The sequence below is a fragment of the Vulpes lagopus genome, chromosome 8, assembly GCF_018345385.1.
Source record: "Vulpes lagopus strain Blue_001 chromosome 8, ASM1834538v1, whole genome shotgun sequence".
Taxonomy (NCBI): Eukaryota; Metazoa; Chordata; class Mammalia; order Carnivora; family Canidae; genus Vulpes; species Vulpes lagopus.
Window position 1 is genome coordinate 111111564 of NC_054831.1, and position 23642 is coordinate 111135205.

Here is a 23642-nt window from a genome sequence, read left to right on the forward strand (position 1 = left end):
GGGTTCAATCGACAAAGCACAACGTGGTGCCTGAAATATAAATCAAAGAACCTTACATCCCTGGTACTTATTGACATTTGCTACCTGCAAATTTCTAATATGTGCAAGATGGGCCTATTTTTATTTACAGCACAAACCACAGACTGAATGTAAAACAAGATGCTTAATAAATCCAGAGGAACATAAAACACCAGCATAACTCAGACAGCAAGACAGACACTCACTCCTTAATTAAGTGGGTGATGTTCTGTTTAAAACAAAAAGACAACCCTGGGCTATAGCTAAGATTAAGCACTCAGTGTTGCGAGGGAAACGCCAACCATTTTCAGGGCAAAGGCTTTAAATCATGAAAAATAAACCATCTAATAGTCTGTATTCAATAGTAAGTAGACAGTCAGGACACAGACTGATTTGGATTAACACATTTTCAGTTATAACAAGTAATTTTACAGAGGATTAGTATCTTGATGGTCTGATCAATATGAGGCACCGCTGCTATTACAGATGAAGAGAAAATTGCTCCTCTGGTAATAAAGTGTGCGTGTCTTCGTTCTCCTTCATTTGCTGAGTCCATTACTGTAATGGTTCCAGCATTAACAGCTGGGGCAATTTAAGCAGCAGGGGTCTGATGAATTTAAAAGCTGGGCGCACTGGCTACTCATCCTTTCCTCCCTTGCAGTCTGCATATGCAACTCCTCTGCCTGGCTGCTTCCACTGCGAAGACCGAAGACCGAAGACCGTGTTTTATGAGAACAATGACTCCGATTTCCCAATTATTGTCTCATTAATAGTGTTACCAGTCCATGTGACTAAAACAAAAAGTGCTCGCAGCACACTGGCTGCTGATTCTGCAAAAAGAAAAAAAAAAACCCTGCACAATATATACCTAAATAACAAGATTGACATGACAACAGGCGAGAGGCCACATAAACTGAAATGTTTGCATTCATCTGTCGGGTGCTATTCTCAAGCAAAAACAAAACAAAACAAAAACAGAACATTCCTGCTGACAGGAAAAAAAAAATTCATCAGCAAAAATGTTCCATCTTCTGTTTTCAAAAAAATGGTCAACTGGAAAACACTGAGATAATGGACTGCTGTGCATAGAAACAGAAAATCCATATTAATACGGCCTTGAGACTTTAATCACACCCAATTCAGCAGAGTGAGTTAAGGTTGCCACATCAGCCCATTTTATATGATTATTAGAGAAATGCTGGCCCTTGAGGCTCAGCCTTGAATGATCCAGTCACTAAATGAAGGTGCCAAAGGGCAGACTTAGGGCTAATACAGAAATCAGAGCTCTGAATTTTCTGATCACAAACAGTTATGAAAACACTCATGCCCTGGCAACGTATCTCCTCCTCAGACCAGATGCAACATAATTTGGTCCTTCAGACTGAGTTTTCTACTTGGTTTCTACCAGCCGTAAAGGTCTCGACTGCCACTTAGCCATATGGCAGTTCTTTAACAGAAAGGAAGGCATGGTCACTTTGCAAGCATCTCATTTCCAAAACTACAGAGCAAATAAATGATGGGCATGGCAACAAGACAGATGTGCACAGCATAAACAAAAATGCAAGCCTATAGCACCTATTCAAGGGTCAGCTTTCAAACATGCACTGGCCTTCCAGACAAACACAATGCCAAGGACAAAGGTTTGGAAACAAGTTCCTACCAATGCAAATCTTAATCTCCTGAACATTTCCTGATCCAACCCAATAGTCCCCTCCCCACCCCCCAGATTCCTTCCAGCTTACACTGGAAAATCAACTGGTGAGACAATTTTGTAAAATAATACAAAACCAGTGTAAAACAGAAGTCAAGTGAATGTGGTTAGCAGGACTCTAAATCCACCTCTGAATAAGTACCTTTTTCAAGGGTCCAAAAGTACCATCTCAACTATAATGTTCTTGTCTTCTAAATCTTAAAAAAAAAAAAAAAAAAAAAAAGGAACAAGTAACGCCTGGGGTGGCTCAGGGGTTGAGCATCTGCCTTTGGCTCAGGGCATGATCCCAGTCCTCGGATAGTCCCACATCAGGCTCCCTGCATGGAGCCTGCTTCTCTGCCTCTATGTCTCTCATGAATAAATAAAATAAAATCTTTAAACAAACAAAAAAAAGTTCTTGTCATCTAGAGGTTACAAAGTCACACTTTATAACTTTATCAAGAAATCTACCATAATAAACTAACAACTATAAAATATACTAACTCTGGAAGATGAACTAGCATCTGATATTTGAAAGAGTGCACCAGAAAACAATTGCTGGCAGTTGCTAAGCAAATGTTGAAGAATCCTGTTTCTCAAAATTAATACCTATACCTATGTCAAGTAATTTACAATCCATAAAGTATTTAACGCTTTTCCATTATTTCTTTCAAGCTCCAGTTTCAGCTCTCACTAATGGAAGGCCTAATGACCAACAACAGGTGATGCTTTTGGGAATTCATTCATTCATTTGATAAATATGCACACACAACTGTGTGCTTGGCACAATGTGAAGTGCCAGGAATGGAATAATGGAATGGTGAATAACAGAACTAACCAGACAGGGTCTCCACTTTCCTGAAGCATACAGTCTAAAAGCCAATAATTGTATTGCCAAACCTAGCACAATAAAATCCAATCAGCAGCCAAGGAGCAAATATTATAATTAGTAAGGGTCACACATAACCTGTATCAGACATTGGAGGCTCTTAACGATTCAATCTTTCTTCAACAGATATCTATAAATGTCTCTTATATGCAAGACACTACTAGGTATACTAGAGAGAAGGAAGGATGAATCAGACACCAATATTGTCATCAAAGAATCTAATGGTTGTTTAAAAGTGTCTAAGACGTTTCTCAAATGGCAAATTTAGTTTTCAAAACTAACACTAGCATGGTTAAGAAGAGACCTAGAAATAATACAAAGTAACAAGATTCACAAAGACTCAATGGTTTAGCTAGTTAAGTTTTCAAGGAATGTATATAAAGTGGTTTGAAAACCAGGAACAAATAAACTAACCCTTTTATCTAAAGAAGGCAATTCAAACTACCAAATGGTGATTAAAGGTTGACCCATATACTGGAAGAGAGATCAAGCAAAACTTTTGGGGGAAAAGATCACAGAGTAGAATCTGCTAGGGTAAGTTTTAATTTCTTTTTTTTTTTAAGATTTTATTTATTTATTCATGAGAGACACAGAGAGAGAGGCAGAGATGCAAGCAGAGGGAGAAGCAGGCTCCATACAGGGAGCCTGACCTGGGACTTAATCCCTGTTCTTCAGGATCACACCCTGGGCTGAAGGCGGCGCTAAACCACTGAGCCACCCTGGGAAGCCCTAGTTTTAATTTCTTAAGTCCCCTGGTCATTGGCCACCATCAAAAATGTCCTACGTTTAGTTTCCTAAATTAGCAACAGATACACTGGCAAAATAATCCAGGATGGAAAAAAAAAAAAAAATCCAGGATGGTCCATGGTGAAGGCAAAGACCAAAAGAACTTTCTCAGAACCTCACTAAAATGTCAAACTGTAAAAAATAAAATAAAACTGAGGTAAGAAGACCTAAAAAGTACTTACATAAACAACAAATTTCTTTTTATTCGGTTATTATATTTATAACTCATTATACCATATAACAAGATTTATTTTATTAAATGATATTAAGACAATTTCCACCAAAAGTAGGCTTTTTAAATAATTTTTATTTGAAACAGCAAGTTTATTCTGGATATATTCCTTCACTGATAAAAATGTACAATACTTAAAATTATTATGTTCCTATTAAACGTATATAACCCTCTCAGTAATAAATGTAAACTTCTATTTTTAGTATTTTTTCAAAAAGATGATCTTACTCAAGCCAACATAAGAACCACTGAAACGAGTTTGGATTTCAGCATCTACATCTTTTCACTCCACAACTAAAGAATGGTTCTAATACCCTATTGAAATACAAACTGCTTTTTTCACAGAACTAGAAAAAAGAATTCTACAATCTGTATGGAAACAAAAAACTCCAAATTGTCAAAGCAAAATTTTTTTTTAAGATTTATTCATTTGTTTGGGGGGAAGGAGAGGAGCAGAGGGAGAGAGGACCCCAAGCGGAATCTGCGCTGAGTGCAGAGTCTGACACGGGGCTCAATATCTGGACCGTGAGACCACAACTGGAGCCAAAACCAAGAGTTGGACACTCAACTGTTCCACACAGGCGCCCCTCAAAGCAATCTTGAAAAATAAAAACAAAGTTAGATGTATCACAATTCCAGATTTCAAGTTATACTACAAAGCTGTAGTAATCAAAACACTATGGTACTGGCACAAAACAGACATAAGATCAATGGAACAGAATAGAAAGCCAGAAAGAAACCCACAATTATATGATAAATTAATCTTTGATCAAGGAGGAAAAAATATGCAATTGGAAAAAGTATCTTCAACAAATGGTGTTGGGAAAACTGGACAGCAACATACAAAAGAATGAAACGGGATCACTTTCTTACACCAAACACAAAAATAAATGGATTAAAGACCTAAATGTGAGACCTGAAACCATAAAAATCCTAGAAGAGAGCACGGGCATGGGCCATAACAACTTCCTTATAGATATGTCTCCTGAGGAAAGCGAAACAAAAGTAAAAATAAACTATTGGGATTACAGCAAGATAAAAAGCTTCTGCACAGCAAAGGACAGTCAACAAAACTAAAAAACAACTACTGAATGGGAGAAGTTATCTGCAAATGGCATAGCCATACAAGGGTTAGTATCCAGAATACATTAAAAAAATTTATAAAACTCAATACCCAAAAAACAAATAATCCAATTAAAAAATGGACATAAGATATGAATAAATATTTCTCCAAAGAAGACATCCAGATGGCCAACAGACCAACATTAAAATAGACTCAACATCACTGATCATCAGGGAAATATAAAGCAAAATTACAATGAGATGTTACCTCACACCTGTCAGAATGGCTAAAATCAACAACACAAGAAACAACAAGTGTTGACAAGAATGTGGGAAGAAAAGAACCCTCTTGTACTGTTGGTGGGAAAGCAAACTGGTAGGGTCCCTATGAAAAACAGTACAGCAATTCCTCAAAAAATTAAAAACAGAACTACCCTATAATCCAGTAATCACACTACTGGGTATTTCCCCCAAAATACAAAAACACTAATTCAAAGGGATACACATACTCCTACGTTTACAGCAGCATCAATAGCCAAATTATGGAAGCTGCTCAAGTGCCCAGGGATAAATGAATGAATAAAGAAAATGTGGTATAGGGGCATCTAGCTGGCTCCATCAGAAAAGCATGAGATTCTTAATCTCAAGGTCAAGGATTTGGAGCCTACTCATTAAAAAAAAAAAAAAAAAAATGGTGTATCTATACAATGGAATATTATTCAGCCATTAAAAAGAATGAAACCTTGAGATTTCAACATTTGCAACAACTGGAATGGAGCTAGAGAGTGCAATGTGCAATGCTAAGCAAAACACAAGTCAGTCAGAGAAAAACAAATATTATAGGATTTCATCATGTGTGCAATTGAAAAACAATACAAATGAACAAAGGAAAAAAAGAGACAAACCAAAAAACAGACTCTTAACTATAGAGAACAAACAGATGGTTACTAGAGGGGAGGTGAGTTGGGATATGGATGAAATAGAAAATGGAGATTAAGAGTACACTTACCATGATGAGCACTGAGTAATATATAGACTTGTTCAATCACTATACTGTACACCTGAAACTAATATAACACTGTGTTAACTATAGTGGAATTAGAAAAAAGAACAGGTCTAATATTTCTGAACAACCTCTAAAGGAGTCTTAGGCCTTTCATACGGCTACATCCTTAGACAGATCTTAGGAAGGAATTCCATGATCCCACAACCTGATTAAACAGATCTTCCGAAGGAAGGAATTCTATGACTTCCATAGCACATTAGATCCTCCCTGCTCCCATGTCCCACTTCAAATGATAAAAACTCACCACTATACTGTTGGTACTTGTTTAATTATTACTTTTCATGGAAAGGCAGTCAGTTCCATAGAACCAAATCTGCCATATTTAGCCACGTGTCCCCAGTCCTAGATATGCTACTTGGCACTTAACCAGATTCCTCATCGGAATCACAGAACACAAAAAATGGTTTGAATGACTATTTTCTCAATTCTCCCAAGACTGGTACATAACTTATACCACGTGGGATCCACAGGAGAGAAGCTAGTGGAACCCCAGTTGCGAAATCTGTCCAATTAGACAGTGGATATAAGTATACTAGATGAATATCCTGAACAGAGGCTATAATATCTACAGGGATCAGGTAAGTGGTAACCTGATGCCAATGATGTGATGGTGGTAACAACTACTTTTATTTTTAATATGGGCAGGAATGTTCTGGGTGCTTTTACATACATCTCACTTAATCCTCATCATGATCATAAACATCACAATTTTACAGATGAAGAACCTGAGGTTGGGAGCGATGAAGCTGCTTGCCCCAATCAGTGATGGAGCAGGACTCGATTCCTGGAGTCTGCTTCTCCAGCCCCATATTCTAAACTGCTAACAGACAAAGGTGGAGTGTGGCAAAATGGAAAGTCCATCTACCATCTAAAGGGGCAGCCACCATGCAGCTCCAGGTGGTGCAGCGCATGCCTGATGTTGCCAGAGAGTCTAGTTTTTCAAGAAAGCTAGACATCCAAATTTTTATCTCCACTTTGTATTATAAAATAATTCAGAAACCTCCAAACACAGTTTGGGCCAAGTAAAACACATCTACAGGCAGGATAATTATGTGAGTTGTAAATGTGTGATCTCTAATGGTCCCTTAACTTTCCGCAAAAACATACATGCCAAAAATGCATAATCTAAGTCTCCTTATAAGAAGTATTAGACAAATAAGAATACTGGTATAGCATACAAAGCAAACAGCCTGTAAGTCATCACAAATGTCAACAATGCCTCACTCATCCCAAATGTCAATGTCATGAAAGAAAGCAAAGAGGACCAGATTAGAGAAGGTTAAAAGAAACCAGACATATGACAATTATAGATTATGTGTGGTCCTAGAGTGGAACTTGGGCCAGAAAAAAAAAATGCGATAAAAGATATTATTAAGACACTAGCAAAATTTACATACGAACTTTAGAATAAGAGTATTTTATCAAGGTAAACTTTTCTGAATGTGACAATTCACTATATTTCCATATAACAGTGTCCTTGTTCTTAGAAAATACATGCCGAAGTAAAGGTAAAGCAGAGGTAAAGAGGAATGAGGTCTCCAACTTCTTCTGTAATGGTTCATTAAAAAAAAAATAACAGGGGCACCTGGGTGGCTCAGTTGGTTAAGCATCTTTGCCTTTGGCTCAGGTCATGATCCTGAGATTCAGCCCCTCATTGCCAGGGTGGGTGGAGTAGCGGGGGGGAGTTGTCCCCTGCTCAGCAGAGGGGCCTGTTTCTCCCTCCCCTGGCTGGTGTTCACTCACTCTCTAATAAATAAAATATTTTATAATAATAATAATGGTTTATGTGTATATTTAGGGAGACAGAAAGCAAAAAAGCAAATGTGACAAGATGTTAACGACTTGTGAATCTGCATAATAGGCCTGTGAGGGCTCTCTGCTCTACTCTTCAGCACTTCTATAAATTTTAAATCATTTTTTTTTTTTTAAAGATTTTATTTATTTATTTGGTAGAGAGAGAGAACACAAGCATGGGAAGCAGCAGGCAGAAGGAGAGGGAGAAGTAGACTCCCCAATGAGCAGGAAGCCCGATGTGGGCTCAGTCCCAGGACCCTGGGATCATGACCCGAGCCAAAGGCAGACACTTGACAGACTGAGCCATCCAGGCACCCCTAAATCATTTTAAAATAACAAATTATAGCATCTGGAAAAACAAAATCATGGAGGCAACCCTCTAGCAGTAAAGGGCCTTTCGGACGATCGAACTCATGCTAAGCCATATCTACCATATCCCTGGCACAGGGACCTCATCACACTGGATCCTCTGAGTGACCCACACAAGAAGCCATGCTTGACTCCATTTTCTCCCTAGAGAAACTGAGGCACAGGGCACCAACCCTCCATCCCAACAGCAAGGAAATTTTTAAGGCCATGGTTCCAACTGAGACTTCCAACTACCAATCTGGACCATGCCACCATATGCCTTACAAGAAAAATTCATTATAAAAATGCATGAATAGGGGGTTTAGGTGGCACAGTCAGTAAAGCATCTGCCTTCAGCTCATGTCATGATCCCATGATCTAGTCCCACATCAGGCTCCCTGTGGGGAGTCTACTTCTCCATCTACCTCTGCCATCTCCCTTTCCCTCTCTCTTCCTCACTCATACTCCCTCTCTCAAATAAATAAAATCTTTTAAAAAATTAAAGAAATTCTTTTAAATGAATGAATATACTTTGGTGCATTCTTAGGTTTTAACACAGATTAAATAAACGTTACCAGGAAAAGCTAGATAACATTTAGTCCACCCTTTTCATTCACCCTCCAGACTTGCACAACATATAAAAGTCTATAGCATAAGCAATCACAAGAAGAAAACACTATCTAAGTTATTTCAAAGAGAAAAGAAAAATCAAAAGTAATATTACCCATTATGGAGATAATTTAAAAAGCGAACAAGAAATCTTTGTGACCTTGGAATAGGTAACAATTTCATAGATATCATTAAAAAGCATTAATCATAAAAAGTAGTATCAATAAATTAGACCTTTATCAAAATTAAGTATTTTCATACTTTAAACAATCATTTAATAAACTAAAAGACTGGAAAACTATGTTCACAATACATATCATCAACAAAGAACATCTAGAAAATCTGACAACTCTTAACACTTAATTTTAAAAGACAGCCCAACCCAAAAAATTGGCATAAGATTTGAATAGACACTTCACAAAAACAAATGTAAACATGGTCAATAAACACATGAGAGGCTCAGCATCATTGCATGTCAGGGAAATGAAAATCAAAGCCACGATGAGGGCCGCTTGGGGGACTCAGTCTGTGAAGCATATGCCTTTGGCTCAGGTCATGATCCTAGGGTCCTGGGATGGAGCCCTATGCGCTGCTCCTGCTCAGCAGGGAGCCTGCTTCTCCCTCTCCCTTTGTTCCCCCCTCCCCATTCATGCTCTCTCCTGCATACTCTAGCTCAAATAAATAAAATCTTAAAATAAAAATAAAAATAAAAAAACACTTCACACCAAGATGGCTATAATCAAAAAGACATTAACAGGAGGTGACAAGTATGTGAAAAAACTGGAACCCTCAAGCAATGCTGGTGGAAACATAAAAGGGTGAATCTACATTGGAAAACAGTATCTTAGTCCATTCGGGCTTCCAAAACAAAATACCACAAACTGGGTGGCTTATAAACTGCAGAAATTCTTTGCATCTAGTTCTGGAGGCTAGAAGTTCAAGATTTAGGTACCAGCATGGTCAGGTTCTAGTGAGGACTCTCTTCCAGGTTGTAAACTCCAAACTTCTGGCTGTGTCCTCACACGGCAGGAGGGATGAGGAGCTCTCTCAGGCCTCTTTTACAAGACACTAAACCCCTTACTAATCACCTCAAAAAGGTGGGGAAAAAGCCCCACCTCCTAATACCATGACGTTGGGATTTAGGATTTCAACATAAAAATTTGGGGAGGACTTAAACATTCGGACGAAAACAAACAGTACGGCACTTTCTTAAAATGTTAACTACAGATTTACTATGTGACCAGCAAGTCCACTCCTAGGCATCTTCTCAAGAGAAAGGAAAATATATGTCTGTACAAAAAGTAGAATAGGAATATTCATAGCAGGGCTGTTTAAAATAGCCAAAAAGTATAAACAACCTAAATATCCACCAACTGGTGAATGGATTAAACAAAGTGTGGCATATTCACACACTGGAATATTATACTATTTAGTCATAAACGGGAACTAAATATTGATTCATATGTGTTACAACATGGATGAACCTCAAAACATTATGCTGGGTAAAGAAACCAAACACAAAAGACCACATACTGTCTGACTCCATTTACATGAAATCTCCAGAAAAGGTAACTTTTGAGAACCAAGAATTGATTAGTGGTTGCCTAGGGATGGGGCATAGGACAGGGGAATAAACTACAAATCAACACACATCTTCTTTGGGGGATGATGGAAAGGTTCTAAACTGAAATTATGGTGATTATTGCACAACTCTGTAAATATACTACAAATCAGTGAACTGTACACTTAGAAGAGGTGAGTTTTATAGTACATAAATTATACCTCAAAAGGTTTTTTTAGAAAGATACTCAATGTCATTAGTCACCACTGAAATGGACATTAAAGCCACCTTGAGATACCACTACACAGCTACTAGAATGGCTAAAATTTTAAAGACTGACAATAATAAATATCAGTGAGGACATGGAGCACTAGAATTCTCGTACACATTTGATGAAGATATAAAATGGTGTAGTGGGTGTGAATAACATCCCCCAAAATGATACGTCCAATCTTAACCCATGGTAGTTGTAAATGTGAAAAAGGGTCTTTGTAGATGTAAATAAATCAAAGATCTTGAGATTAAGATCATCCTGGATTTAGGGTAGGCCCTAAATATAATGACTGGTGTCTTTACTTGAGAAAGGAGAGGAAGATTTGACACACAAAAACACTTAGAAGGTGGCTGTGGGAACACAGAAGCCAACTATGTTCTGGTTGCCCAACCCAAGAAATACCCGGAGTCACCAGAAGCCAAGAGAGGCAAGGAAGAATTCTTCCCTAGAACCTTCAGAGGGACCATGACCTGTCAACACCCTGCATCCAGATTTACCTTTAGAACTAAGAGAGAATAAATTTCTGCTGTTTTAAGACACCAAGTTCTGGCGGCCCTAGGAAACTAATGCAAATGGCAGAATCACTTTGGTAGTTTCTTAAAAGCTAAACAAACTGAACAACTGGAATCCTGAGTGTTTATACAAGAGAAACAAAGACAAAGACTTCTACATGAATGATGATAGTAGCTTTTTTTACATTAACAGTCCCAAACCAGAAATAATCCAAATGTTCTTAAGCAACAGGTGAATGAATAAACAATATGTGGTAGATCCAAACAGTACACTACTGCTCAGCAATAAAAAAGGAATGAACTACTGATACACAGGACAACATGAATAAATCTCAAAGATCATCATGCTCAGTGAAAGTAGACAGACTCAAGAGTACATACGGTGTTTCCATTTATATGAAACCGTAGAAAATACAGACTCGTCTATGTCGACAGAAAACATTATTTATTGGTAGTTGCTTGGGAACCAAGGTAGGGGAGACACTGACTGCAAATCAGCAAGAGGAAATTTCTGACCGAAAGGTTTGCTATGTCAACTATGATGGTGGTGTTGCAGATATAAACATCTGTCAAAACCCATCAAATTGCACACTATAAATGGGTACGAATTATTGTTCATATATTATACCTCAGTAAAGTTGATTAGAAATGAAAAAGTCATGAGTAACTGACCATTTTCTATTGAAGATTTAAAACTTAACTGTCGATACTTTGTTCTAACCAATAATATTTTCATAAGCAAATTTTAAATCAGTATCAAAGGAATTCTTTAAAGTAAACAGGAAGACAACTTGCTCTATCAATTAAATATGTTTCACATGTTGAAAATGGAAAAAAGCTTTGAGTCAGAAGACCTCATTCTGAGCTCTAGTTCTGCATAGCCACCGAGTGGCCTTGGGCAAGTCATGATTCCCTCAAGCCTCAGTTTCCACATCCATAAAATGTGGATGACATGAGTATCTCACAGGCAAAGGGTAAAGTTTCAGTAGGGTAAAAGCTCCTTTGTGCAGGGATTCCATCTTAGCTAAACTCATAATCCCAGTGTCTAGCAAATCATAGGTGCTCAATAAATCAATGAATGAATGAATGATGAATGAAATCATTCAATAAATCAATGAAAAGAATGAATAACGTAATTATAAAGGAAAGGTGGGATCCCTGGGTGGCGCCAACGGTTTGGCGCCTGCCTTTGGCCCAGGGCGCGATCCCGGAGACCCGGGATCAAATCCCACATAGGGCTCCCGGTGCATGGAGCCTGCTTCTCCCTCTGCCTGTGTCTCTGCCTCTCTCTCTCTCTCTCTCTCTCTCTCTCTCTCTGTGACTATCATAAATAAATTAAAAAAATATATATATATAAAGGAAAGGTGATAAAGACATCATACACAATGCCACTGGGTGACATTTATCTCTTTCTATGCACTGTTGTAGTCTAATGCAGAAGGACCCTAGCCCCTTTGAATCCATCTTTAGTATACTGTCCATATCATAGGCAGACTCCAGCATGAAAACGTCAGGTCCCTGGTGAGACCTTGTTATAACTCAGGTCATTATAGGACAGATTTTATATTTTAAATCCATGGAAGCACTGCCCTAAGACAAACACCTGTAGGACTCTAAATTCTACAAGAGCAAGAACTGTGTCTGTTTTAGTTATCATTGGTCCTCATCTCTAATATTTGCCTAATAAGGAGTAGGCAACCTAACAGCACGTGTAAAGGTTATGTAGCCAGATAAAGCAGGAAAGAGGGCCTTTTAAAAAGGCCAAAGTGGCTAATGGGTAGAGAGCAGGGAGAGTGTCATGTCCCGTGAGGCTGTAGAAACAAGGGTCCAAACCATGCAAGGCATTGTAGGCCGTGTGATGTTGTGTCTTTCTCCTAAGAGCAAGAGAAAGTCATGGGAAATTTTTAAACAGGTGGTTGGCAGAGGAGGGAAGAATGAAAGGGACATGATTAGATTTACACTGCAAAAAGATCACTCTCCAGAGTGTGCAAAACAGACTAGTTGTGTGGAAGAAAGGGGGCATGGGAGCTGTTAGGGTGGAGAGTAAGTGTAGACCAATAAGCAGACTGTTGCAACATCCATTAAAGAGATCACAGAAGCTTGGTCCAAGGTGCTGGAGATAGAAAAAGGGGACAGGTTATCGACATATTTAAACAAACCAAAGGGACTTGATTTGGGGAATGAGAGAAAGGAAACCCTCAGTTCTTCTGAACCTTACGATTTCGTCTGTAAAACAGGACAGTTGATAATCCATCTGCACAATCTTCTCACAATCTTCTATGGTAAGAACATGAAATAATATGAACTTTACAAACTTAACGTAGGTCCTGACGTATAATAAATGCTTAAAAAAAAAAAAGTCGCTATAGATGTTATTATTGCCATCCATGAAATGGCAACTACCAGAAGGCTGAACCCCAAAGGTAGAAAATAGGATTGTGGTGAGACTCCTATCCGCTGAAGACACAGAGCACGACAGGCAGCCACTGAGATAACTGTTCCAAGTAAACACGTCTGATTTCATCTGAACCAATCTCAGTCCTCGGAAACCATTACTGAAGAGAAAGCACAACTGTTACGCTCAGTCATCTCAGAGTCCGGTAAACTGAGGCACCAGGGTAGCTACAAATGTGACCAAGGAATGAGGCGCAGAAGAGGAAAAGGAAACGGTGCCGTGATTCTCATTCGTGATCCAACAGGACTAGGCCCGCATCCTGACCAGCACGAAGGTATGTCCCCCCAGTGTGTCTGGTTCCCTTACTGACAAGGCCCTGTCATCCCTCGGCTTTAGACCGTGCGTCCGCTCGCCGTGCAACCGAATCCTCCCGGTTCCCGGCCCCTAGCTGCAAGTGCACGAAGGATCCCACACTCGACAGACGCCGACATACCTTAGCTTCGCGCTCTCTTTCCTCTGCGGTCGGGGTCCGCTTCATGCTGCCGCTACAGCCGCCTTCGCCACTGCTAGCCGCGTAGCTCCTTCGCCCTGGACCCCGCCTCCTGCTTGTAGTTCTCTCGGCGTCCTGCTCCCGCCCAGCGCCATTCTCCGTCAGAGCCGCAGGAACTACCATTCCCAGGATGCAAGGCGGCGACGCTCGAGAGCGCCTCGGGGTTTGCAGCACGAGAATCTCCCAGGGCCGACTGCTACGCAGCGAGCTGGCGGGCTAAGGCTGGAGGAAAACTACATTTCCCAGGAGGAAACGGAGCCCGCCATGTTTTTCCCGTGCTCCTCTCGGTCAGCCGCCCAACACGCCGTCGGCGCTATAGCAACGGTAGCTAGCCGCGGGGAGAGAGTGGCGGTGAGTACTCCGGGGGAGTTGAAGGGGACGGAGGTGGCCCACCATCTACCTGCAGCACGGGGCAGGGTCCTGGGGTCAGCTCTACGCCGGAGAGAAGGCACTAGAGTTCTGCTCTCGTGGAAAGCAGCCCGGCACGAGACAGCACATCCTCAGGCCCGAATCACAGCCCGCCCATTATCCCCACGCCCAGCACCGGTTTGAAATTTTATATCCCAGGCTTGAGTCCTAGCCGAGGAGAGTTAATGCTAATGGCTGTGCCCATCCAAGTCCTTCAAGTAGAAGGGCACAGAAACACAGTGCTCTCATTAGCCCGTAAACCTCCTGAATGGCCTGTTGTTTGTTTACCTCCTGATGACCCCCATAGGCTCTGAACTACATAACGGCGGGCATTCTTTTTACCATTTTAGTCTCAATGCCACATATTCATTTAATCATCAGGTAAATATTTTTTAAAGATTTTACTTATTTGAGAGAGGGGGGGGTGGCGGGCAGAGACACAGGCAGAGGGTGAAGCAGGCTCCATGCAGGGAGCCCGAGGTGGGACTCGATCCCGGGTCTCCAGGATCATGCCCTGGGCTGACGGCGGCACTAAACCACTGGGCCACCCGGGCTGCCCTCATCAAGTAAATATTAATGTCGGTGCCCACCTTGCACCAGACCGCTGTTCACTACCGCTGTGAATAGGACTGATACCCATCTCAAGAGGCTTATACTTGATTAGTAGAAACAAACCAGTAATGAGCTAGTAAACAAATAATTTTAGGTAGAGATGGCTACTGCAACGGAAATAAGCAGTGATGAATTTGGGGGCAAGAATACTCAAACACAGAGTGATCAGAGAAGGCATCTCAAGAAGTGACATTTGAGCTGAGCCCCCAAAGAAGGAGAAGCCTGCTCATGCAAAGGCTTTGAGCAAGACAGGGTACTGTGGATTTGAGGAACTTAAAGGAGTGTTGAGTGAAGTATGGCAAGCAAGGAGGGATAACAGAAGATGGTGTTGGAGAGGCATGACAGCACCGTGCAGGGTTTCTCAATCTCAGCACTATTAACATTTGGAGCCAGATCATTCTTGTGGTTTCTGTGCACTGTAGGATGTTTAACATCGTCTCTGTCCTCTAAAATATGGTAGCACTGCCCTCCGCCTTCCCAGTCGTGACAATCAAAAATATGACCGACCGCTTCTTAGATGTGTGTGACCTTAGGTATGTTACCTAAGCTGTGTCTTGGTTTTTGCATTTGCAAAGTAGTAACAACCTCACAGGGATATTGTGAGATACTTGATTAATTCGTATAATTGGAGCCCTTAGAAGAGGCCTGGCACATTTTAGTAAGCATTCAGTAAATGTTAACTCACCACCACCATTATTATTATATCATTATTATAGAAGCTACCATGACTCTGTCATGGCAGAGTCATCGTTTAAACACACAAGTGTCCTATGTTTAAACTGCTTGATAATTTTGGTTCCTAAAATTGACTTTTCCTGTAGCAGTGTTTCCAAAAGAAGTGGGAGGTAATCTCTCAGGTATAAGTCTGTTCGTTGTGTATGTCACAGCTAAATGCAGTGGTTCTCAACCTTTGATGAGTTATGATAAAGTTTATGAACCCTTTCCCTAAAGATGTTGCATATAAACATATGCATACAAGATTTTATAAACCACCTCTTGGGTCTACAGACCCTAAAGCTCCATGGATTCCATTCATTCAGCAGTTATTTAGCAAATGCCTGCTATGTGCCAAGCTGTGTGTCAGCCTCTGAGAATACAGTACAGAGATACACAAGACAAATAAGCTGGGTTCTCTCGTGGACTTTACATTCTAGGCCCAACATCCTAAGAGATTGAGAACCTCTGCCTTAAGGCATCTTTACTGGTAGTTTCCATTTGGCTTTTGGGGTGGTTTGAAATGAAAATATAAAATCTTTTTTTTTTCCCCACATACTAGACATTGCACAGACCGTTTATATCCACGTACAAAATTGAGTTACTGTGGTGCATACCTGAAGAATAGAAACTGTAAAACTGTAAAGATGCCAAAATTAACTGGACAGCTTGTATGTTGAGGTAGGAAGCCCTGGGACTAGACCTCATGGCAACAAACACAGGACAGAACAAAAACTCAGCTGGTGAATTTATGAAACATCTTTCACAAAACTTGGACCTACCCACTCATTTGTTCACCAAGCTAAAAATTAATAGTTAACTAATATTGACATCCCAGGCAAATATGCTACTGCTTTTAATTTACCATCTCACCCTTAGAATAACTGTGAGATAGCTAATTTTTTCTCCATTTTTAAAGTTAAGGAACCATGGCACCTGGCTGTCTGAGTTTTCAGTAGAGCATGTGACTTTTGATCTTGGGGCTGTGAGTTCAAGCCCCATGATGAGGGTAGAAGTTACTTAAATAAATATATATAACAAAGTAAAATGAGTTTTTAAAAAATATAATAATAAAATAAAATTAAGGAACTGAAACTCAGCAAAATTAGGTGACTCGTCCAGCTAGTAAATAATAGAACAACTTTGAATCAAGTTTCCAACTAGGTTTTTTCCAAGATACCTGCTTGCTTTGGGGGGCATAAAGGAGGTGGGGGATAGAGAGGAAGTATTTCTTAAATTTAAGGGAGTTTGTTTTTGTTTCAGATCAAGAAATAAAAAGAAGGAAGAATGATAATCTTACCCCATTTCCTAAGCAAACTATAGGAAATATACTGTTGAAAGAAATGCTGACTGAATATAGTATTACTTGTACAATAGAAGCTTTTACTGTCTTCAAGCCGCATGTGTAGACAGTAGATGTCCATTAAAGTCATAATTCATTTTATTTGGTTCATTCCATTGCACAGCTAATGTTATATGTTGGAAAGATTTTATTTTAATTTTCTCTTCTCCACAGATAGGCCATGTCTGGTCCCACTGATGAGACGGCAGGAGACCTGCCTGTGAAAGATATAGGTCTAAACCTCTCTGGAGTGGGAGGGTTGCAAGGTATGGCCAGCTGTTATTTATTATCATTATGAACTTTGATCAGTAACTTTTAATTTAAAGTATTTCTGATATCCTTACAAACAAAGCCATTTAAGTAACTATATAGCTCTTGATTGTACTAAACAGGAACATGGAGAGTTTAGAACAACATATGGTATTTTACTGCATGCATCAATTATCAACAGCTCATAGAAAATGTAAAATCCCCCTCTGTTCTGATAAAGAATTGTTATAAATCATCTTTTTAAAATTCCACACATCAGTAGAAACTACACAGAATCAAGCCTCCAAATCGAATTGCCTGGTTTAAATCACATTCACCATTAAAATGTTTCTTTATGTTTAAATTTTATATGGGTGGAAATGCCATATTTAAAAATTTTTGCCTTTCAAGTAGAGTATCTCAAAATGGTTTGTTTATCCAAGTGATACTGACTTTGTTTTATCAAATTAATACACATTTAAGGTTTCCTTTATCCTTTTATCATTTAGTGGTTGCCCTAGAGCTAAAAAAATCACTTTCAAATTGGGAATGAAAAACACTTCTTTGAGGAACAATTCAGAGTGTAGAACTATGTTTTTGTTTGTGTATACAGTGTGTCAGCTCTGCTGTCATGCTACTGCATTTGTCATTGAGACAGCTGTGATATAAAATATATTCCACTAAGATGTCTTAATACCCCTGTAAATTAGAACAATTCAGGTGGCCACCTTGAACTATCACAGAAAGATGGTCAGTGTATTATTCATTGAAAAAGATAAATTTGACTATACAGCTTTTATTTTTAAATTTACAAGATATATATATATATATGTAAAATTTGCTTGAGATCTTTGGTGGAACACGAGGTATTCAGATACAAATAAACATTAATTGTGCATAGCTGCTTATTGGAATTGGCTACTTTAAGTGCAGTTCTTGCCCTCGGTTTACCACTCACTATAGGGGCTTTAACCTTTGTCCATTTGTTCTTTATTTCTTTTGGATGATAATGAAAATTAGCCAGTGATACAGAAAATACTGAATTTAAGTATATGTAAAAAATCATATACACATGCTAAAAGGTATAAAAGTTCTTTAAAAATATATATATATAATATAGCTTATAAATGACTTGTAGAGATTTATTTGTTTGTACTTGCAAATTTTACAGTTTATTTTCTAGAACCCAAAACCCATACATAGCTCCAAAAAACTTTTATGTTCACCAAATTATTGTCATAACTCTTGCCACTGTTAATAAAAAAAAGAAAGAAAACACAGTTTCAGATACTTTTAAAAATTTTTTTTTCATAATTGAATATATATGTTGAAAAGTCTTATCGAATCAGAGTTCCATCTTATCTTCTTAAAGAATGGTTATTTAAATATCCTGTTGAATGGATACTGTTATTGCTGAAATCCTCAATACTGCATGTAAACTTTTATTTTTTTTAAATTAAAAATTGTAGGGGATATCTGGGTGGCGCAGCGGTTTAGCTCCTGCCTTTGGCCCAGGGCGCGATCCTGGAGACCCAGGATCGAATCCCACTTCGGGCTCCTGGTGCATGGAGCCTGCTTCTCCCTCTGCCTGTGTTTCTGCCTCTCTCTCTCTCTCTGTGCGACTATCATTAATTAATTAATTAATTAATTAATTAAAAATTGTATTTATTTATTTGAGAGAGAGAGAGAGAGAGAACGCACAGGCAGGGGGAGCAGTAGAGGAAGAAGGAGAAGCAGACTCCCCACTGAGCAGGGAGCCCCTTGGGGGCTCGATCCCAGGACCCTGAGCGGAAGGCAGAGGCTCAACCAATTGAGCCGCCCAGGCGCACATGTAAACTTTTAATAGCAAAGATTATTATTCTCCCCTCTGATTGGTGATGTAAGCAATGCTATAATGTATTCTAAAACAATCTTAAATGTAAATCACGAAGGAAAAAAGTGCATTGAGGATTAGATTAATATCAATGATTATCATTTTTAGAGACTATTTTAAGTAATCACACTATTAATTACCTTGGCATTTTTACAGAAACATCAATGACACGGACAATGAAGTCTCTCCAGGCAGTGTCACGTATCAGTCGGGAGGAACTGGAAGACAGATTTTTGCGTTTGCATGATGAGAACATTTTGCTTAAACAGCATGCCCGCAAGCAAGAGGATAAAATTAAAAGGTTATGATAAAAAGCTTTTAGCTTTTTCTCCTGACTCTGTAAAGTTTGGAGGATATGCTTTTTTATAAACTTAATTGAAAACTCCACCTGGAATCTTTTTTGGAACAAGGCAGGTTGTAAATAAATACAGTTTTTAAAAATGGAAAATCTTACAAACTAGAATAATAAACCAAAAAGATGATGAGTGTTTATTATGTCTGAAGTTGCTATTTGAAAGAAAAAGCTAATAGCTAAGAGTGCCACGAGTATATCATATCTATAAATAACTTCTGGTTTAATATTTATAGTTTAATAAGCAAATGGCCAAAGCATCTGTTTTTTAAATGCCTTGGTTTAAAATAAAAGTTTGAAAAAGTAATTAGCTATTCTAACTTGTTAGAATGCATGTTCCCTTAAGACTTGGGGTTTACTAATGAAAACCTCACTTCAGTATCTGGAACATACTTAACTTTGCTTGGATTAGTCTAGAATCTCTATTTCGAAGAGTCTCTACTGTTTCTGAAGAATTATTGTCACCTGATTTGTGTGCAAAAGATTTTGGCAGGGATAACTTCTTAAAAGTAGGTATTCTTTCATTTCTTCTTGTTCAGAAGTACTTTAACTATCTTCTGAGTGTGTGGCATTAAAAACAAAAAAAGCACATGCCCATTTGTAAGCTTCAACAAGCCTGTATTCATATTCATGTTCTAGGTTAAATGAAAAGGTGAGAAAGCCATGGAAGAAAGAAGATTGGGGTGGAGGTGGGGTCAGTATTCTGCTTAGAATGTATCCTAACGGGGTGATTGTAGTTCAGTTTCTACTCTGTGGACTTTGTTTTAATGGCCCACTGACCTGCTGTGTTGGGGGCTTTTATTTTGAGTCCTTTTTTGAGTCATGATAATGTCTTTTTACAAGACATGTGACTCACTTGCCTGATTCCTTTTCTGACCAGTAACACACACGTATCCTATCAGAATGAAGAATGTAGTCTATGACCACTGAACAATTTTTTTTTCCTTTGTAGGCCTAATTGGTCAGTAAAATAATTGAATTCACAACCTTGACCTCATTAGTAATTTGTCCCAGCCAGAAAATATAAAACAACCTAATAATGAGCCATGTAGTTTAATGGAAAAAGGACTCAGCTAGAAGTCAAGTTGTATGCATGTGTTCTATTATTTCTCTGCCTCTAGCCTATGATATTATGTTCAAGCCATTTAACCTCCTGGGATGTTATTTTACTTAGCCCTGAGAGTAGTAATCCAATGACCACTATGACCCAAAGCTCTAAAATTCTTCTGAATTTCACTTCACAAACACAACCTAGAGGCATGTGTAGAACTGCTCTGATTTTTATTTTTACTTTTTAAATTTTAAGTAATCTATATACCCAATGTGGGGCTCAAACTTACAATTCTGAGATTAAGAGTCACATGCTCTACCAGCCAGGTACCCCAGAACAGTTTTAAATTTATCCTTAAGATGTAATTAGTACCACATCAGCATAAATATAGATTTGATAAGCCACCTTTTTCAATAAGTAGTTAAACTTTATCAGATTACTTACAATGTATTGATAACACAAAATAATGATATCAAACAAATGAAAATTACTGCCCTTACTGGACAAACATGCAATCTTGTTTCTTGACAAAAAATTTACTTGAACATCCTTGAAAGAATTTAAAGCCACTCCACTGATGTGCCATTCTTAAAAATGTGGGTCATTTATTATTCTCCACATGTTGACTGCTTTTTTGTATTAAACCTGTGTCTTTTGAATGTGATCTCTATCTCTATGAAAGTCTCTCTGTAATAAAAGATTCAGATATTTCGGTTGACATCCCATTTAAATGTCAACCCTATTTCTATGGCTAAACCATTGGGTGAGGCTAAGGATCCTAAACTCATTAAAGGGCTAGATAGAGTGTGTGGCTCCGTTGGTCTTATGATACCTGCCCAAATTTTCCAGTGATATATCATTCTCTGGATTAGGTGGAAAAGGAACTAATCCATTGATTATTTTACTAGGGTGTTTGTGGTACTCTTGGATCTTGGTTTTTATTATCCTATATCCCTTATAAAGCATGTTTAATGGATTTGCCTCAAGGGAAAGAGAAAACAATCTTAACTGATTATGTTATGCATTGCTCTCCCTGATGCCACATGCTGTAGGCCGAGTAGCCAGAAGTGTAGATAGACATGTATTACTACCGCTTTTACAGAGGACTCTGCTTAGGGCAAAAAAAGGTTGTTCTATGACATCCCAAAGCTATTAAGGATTTTTTTATTTCACTTTTGTTCTCTTAAGTAAAAGCTTCTGTCCATAACCACGCTAAAATAAAGCAAACCCCGTTTAAAGAAAAATGAAGTGAGTTTTTATTTTCAATCTCCGTCTGGCTCTTTATAAAAATAGATTCACTATAAACTAGAATCAGCTATTGAAGATGTGCGACCAATTTTGTAAAGTCTTGAACTTGTGTCTCTCATCAAAGCCACCTTTTCTTTCTTGTCCTGCCAAGATTTTTCCATTCACTGTCAGGCATGTTTTCCGTACGTGTATATTATTACATCACCCCCATGTGCCCTTTCTGTCTTTTGTTCTGTCTAACCAGGTTTTATCAAAACTTAAAAGAATGAAAGGTATAAACTCCTAAGATGTCAAAAACACAACTTATGTCTAAATTTAAGGTAGCATTAAAATAATACTTTTTGCATCTAAGTATTTTCTGCCATTAAACATGAATGCTCCTTGGGTCCTAAGCAACATTTAGTGGCACATTTCAGTTTCTTCTGAATTTTTCACTGGGCTTTTTGTCTGTGTGTACCAATGCATTCTAACATTTTTGAATTTGTAACATGTCTCAATCTTAGAGAACCCGAAAACAGTTCCCCTAAAACAGATCACCTATATGCTACATAGTCTTAACACACTTTTCAAAAGTTGTAACTTACTGTGGCTTGCATCTATAACCCACCACATCCACAATCTGTAGCTACATTTAAGTGCATACAGCATTCCTACATAAGGTCATGCGTTAAAAATTGCATTTGAGGAACATATGGAGTAAATATGTGTCCTCTCTTTACTAACCTTAAATGATAAGCCTTAGGAAACTGTTATTTGTCAGTGCTATAAAGCAGATTGTTGCCCAGTGGTTTCAATTATCATCAAAGGATTCTTCACAGGCAGTAATAGTTACATCAAAACCTGAAATTTATTATTCAGGTTCTGCACTGAAGTCCTCACAGTGATTATGTTCCTTTCAACAGAATGCATTTTATGCTGACTTCTCACATTCCTTTTCATCTTTTTATTATTTCCCTAGAATGGCCACCAAGTTAATACGGCTCGTTAATGACAAGAAAAGATATGAGCGGGTTGGTGGCGGCCCCAAGCGGCTGGGACGAGATGTGGAAATGGAAGAAATGATGGAGAGGCTGCAAGAGAAAGTTCATGAGCTTGAAAGACAGAATGAAGTCCTTAAAAACAGACTCATTTCAGCCAAACAGCAACTTCAAATCCAAGGTTACAGGCAAACGCCGTACAACTATGTGCAGTCTCGTGTTAACACTGGGCGTAGAAAAGTGAATGAAAATGCAGGCTCACAAGAATGCCCCAGGAAAGGTAAAATAAGCTTATATTAAATCCTTAAATGTAAATCTTTTAATAGGTTGTTTTACACACGCACATACAGTATTTCTGTATTTCTCATGTTTTTAAGTTCCTTTAGAAATAGAAAAATAGTTTTTTGACTTGCGTTTTGATAAAATGTTAACATAAAAATCATTTGTTGAGTAAAACATTGAACATAACTATTTATCCTGATATGAGAGACATGTGTGAAACTGTAAAATAGAAGTTGAGTTTGAGGTGGTTTTCTGTATTTCAGGTAGAAATCACATTGACTCAGGCAAATGGGAAAACCAGTTAGTTTGCTTATTTATGATCATGCTTACTGTTTTGAGTGATCACACTTAATTTCCTTTTCCAAAGACCTTTTATAAAATTTTAGAATCACTTAAGTCTCTCATCATGTGGAGACAACATGACCATGCAATGTGCACATAACTAAGGGTTTAAAAAATTGCATTCTTGCTCCTCTACTTACTACCTGGTGACCTTGGGCAAGTCGTCTAATCATTCTGAACTTGATCATTACATGTAAAATAAAAGGATTTAGGCAGGAGACCATAAAGATCTTCTCTATCTGTAAAAATGATCATAGGTTTATCATTTTCCTCATTCGAGAATGCATCACCAAAAACCTGCCCATGTTACAAAGCAATTCAGTTGCATAGGTGAAACTTACTATAAAAAGAACCTAAATGTTTCTAATAAAAATTCCCAGTTATTCCAAGGACAGACCATTTGTAA

At 38.5% G+C, this 23642-nt stretch overlaps 2 protein-coding genes across 4 annotated transcripts in view; one reads left to right on the forward strand and one right to left on the reverse strand.

Moving 5' to 3' along the window:
- FTO (FTO alpha-ketoglutarate dependent dioxygenase) overlaps positions 1-13889 on the reverse strand; it is a 380608-nt gene extending 366719 nt beyond the window's left edge. For both annotated transcript variants that reach the window (XM_041765302.1, XM_041765303.1), the window contains exon 1: positions 13730-13889. In XM_041765302.1, coding sequence (XP_041621236.1) covers positions 13730-13774 — 45 coding nt within the window. In that variant the 5' untranslated portion in view covers positions 13775-13889. The remainder of the gene's footprint in view (positions 1-13729) is intronic.
- A 180-nt stretch (positions 13890-14069) lies between these two features.
- The window catches only part of RPGRIP1L (RPGRIP1 like), a 96705-nt gene continuing 87132 nt past the window's right edge, over positions 14070-23642 (forward strand). For both annotated transcript variants that reach the window (XM_041768097.1, XM_041768099.1), the window contains exons 1-4: positions 14070-14137; positions 17037-17128; positions 19141-19285; positions 22594-22892. In XM_041768097.1, the coding sequence (XP_041624031.1) occupies positions 17044-17128; positions 19141-19285; positions 22594-22892 (529 nt within the window). In that variant the 5' untranslated portion in view covers positions 14070-14137; positions 17037-17043. The remainder of the gene's footprint in view (positions 14138-17036; positions 17129-19140; positions 19286-22593; positions 22893-23642) is intronic.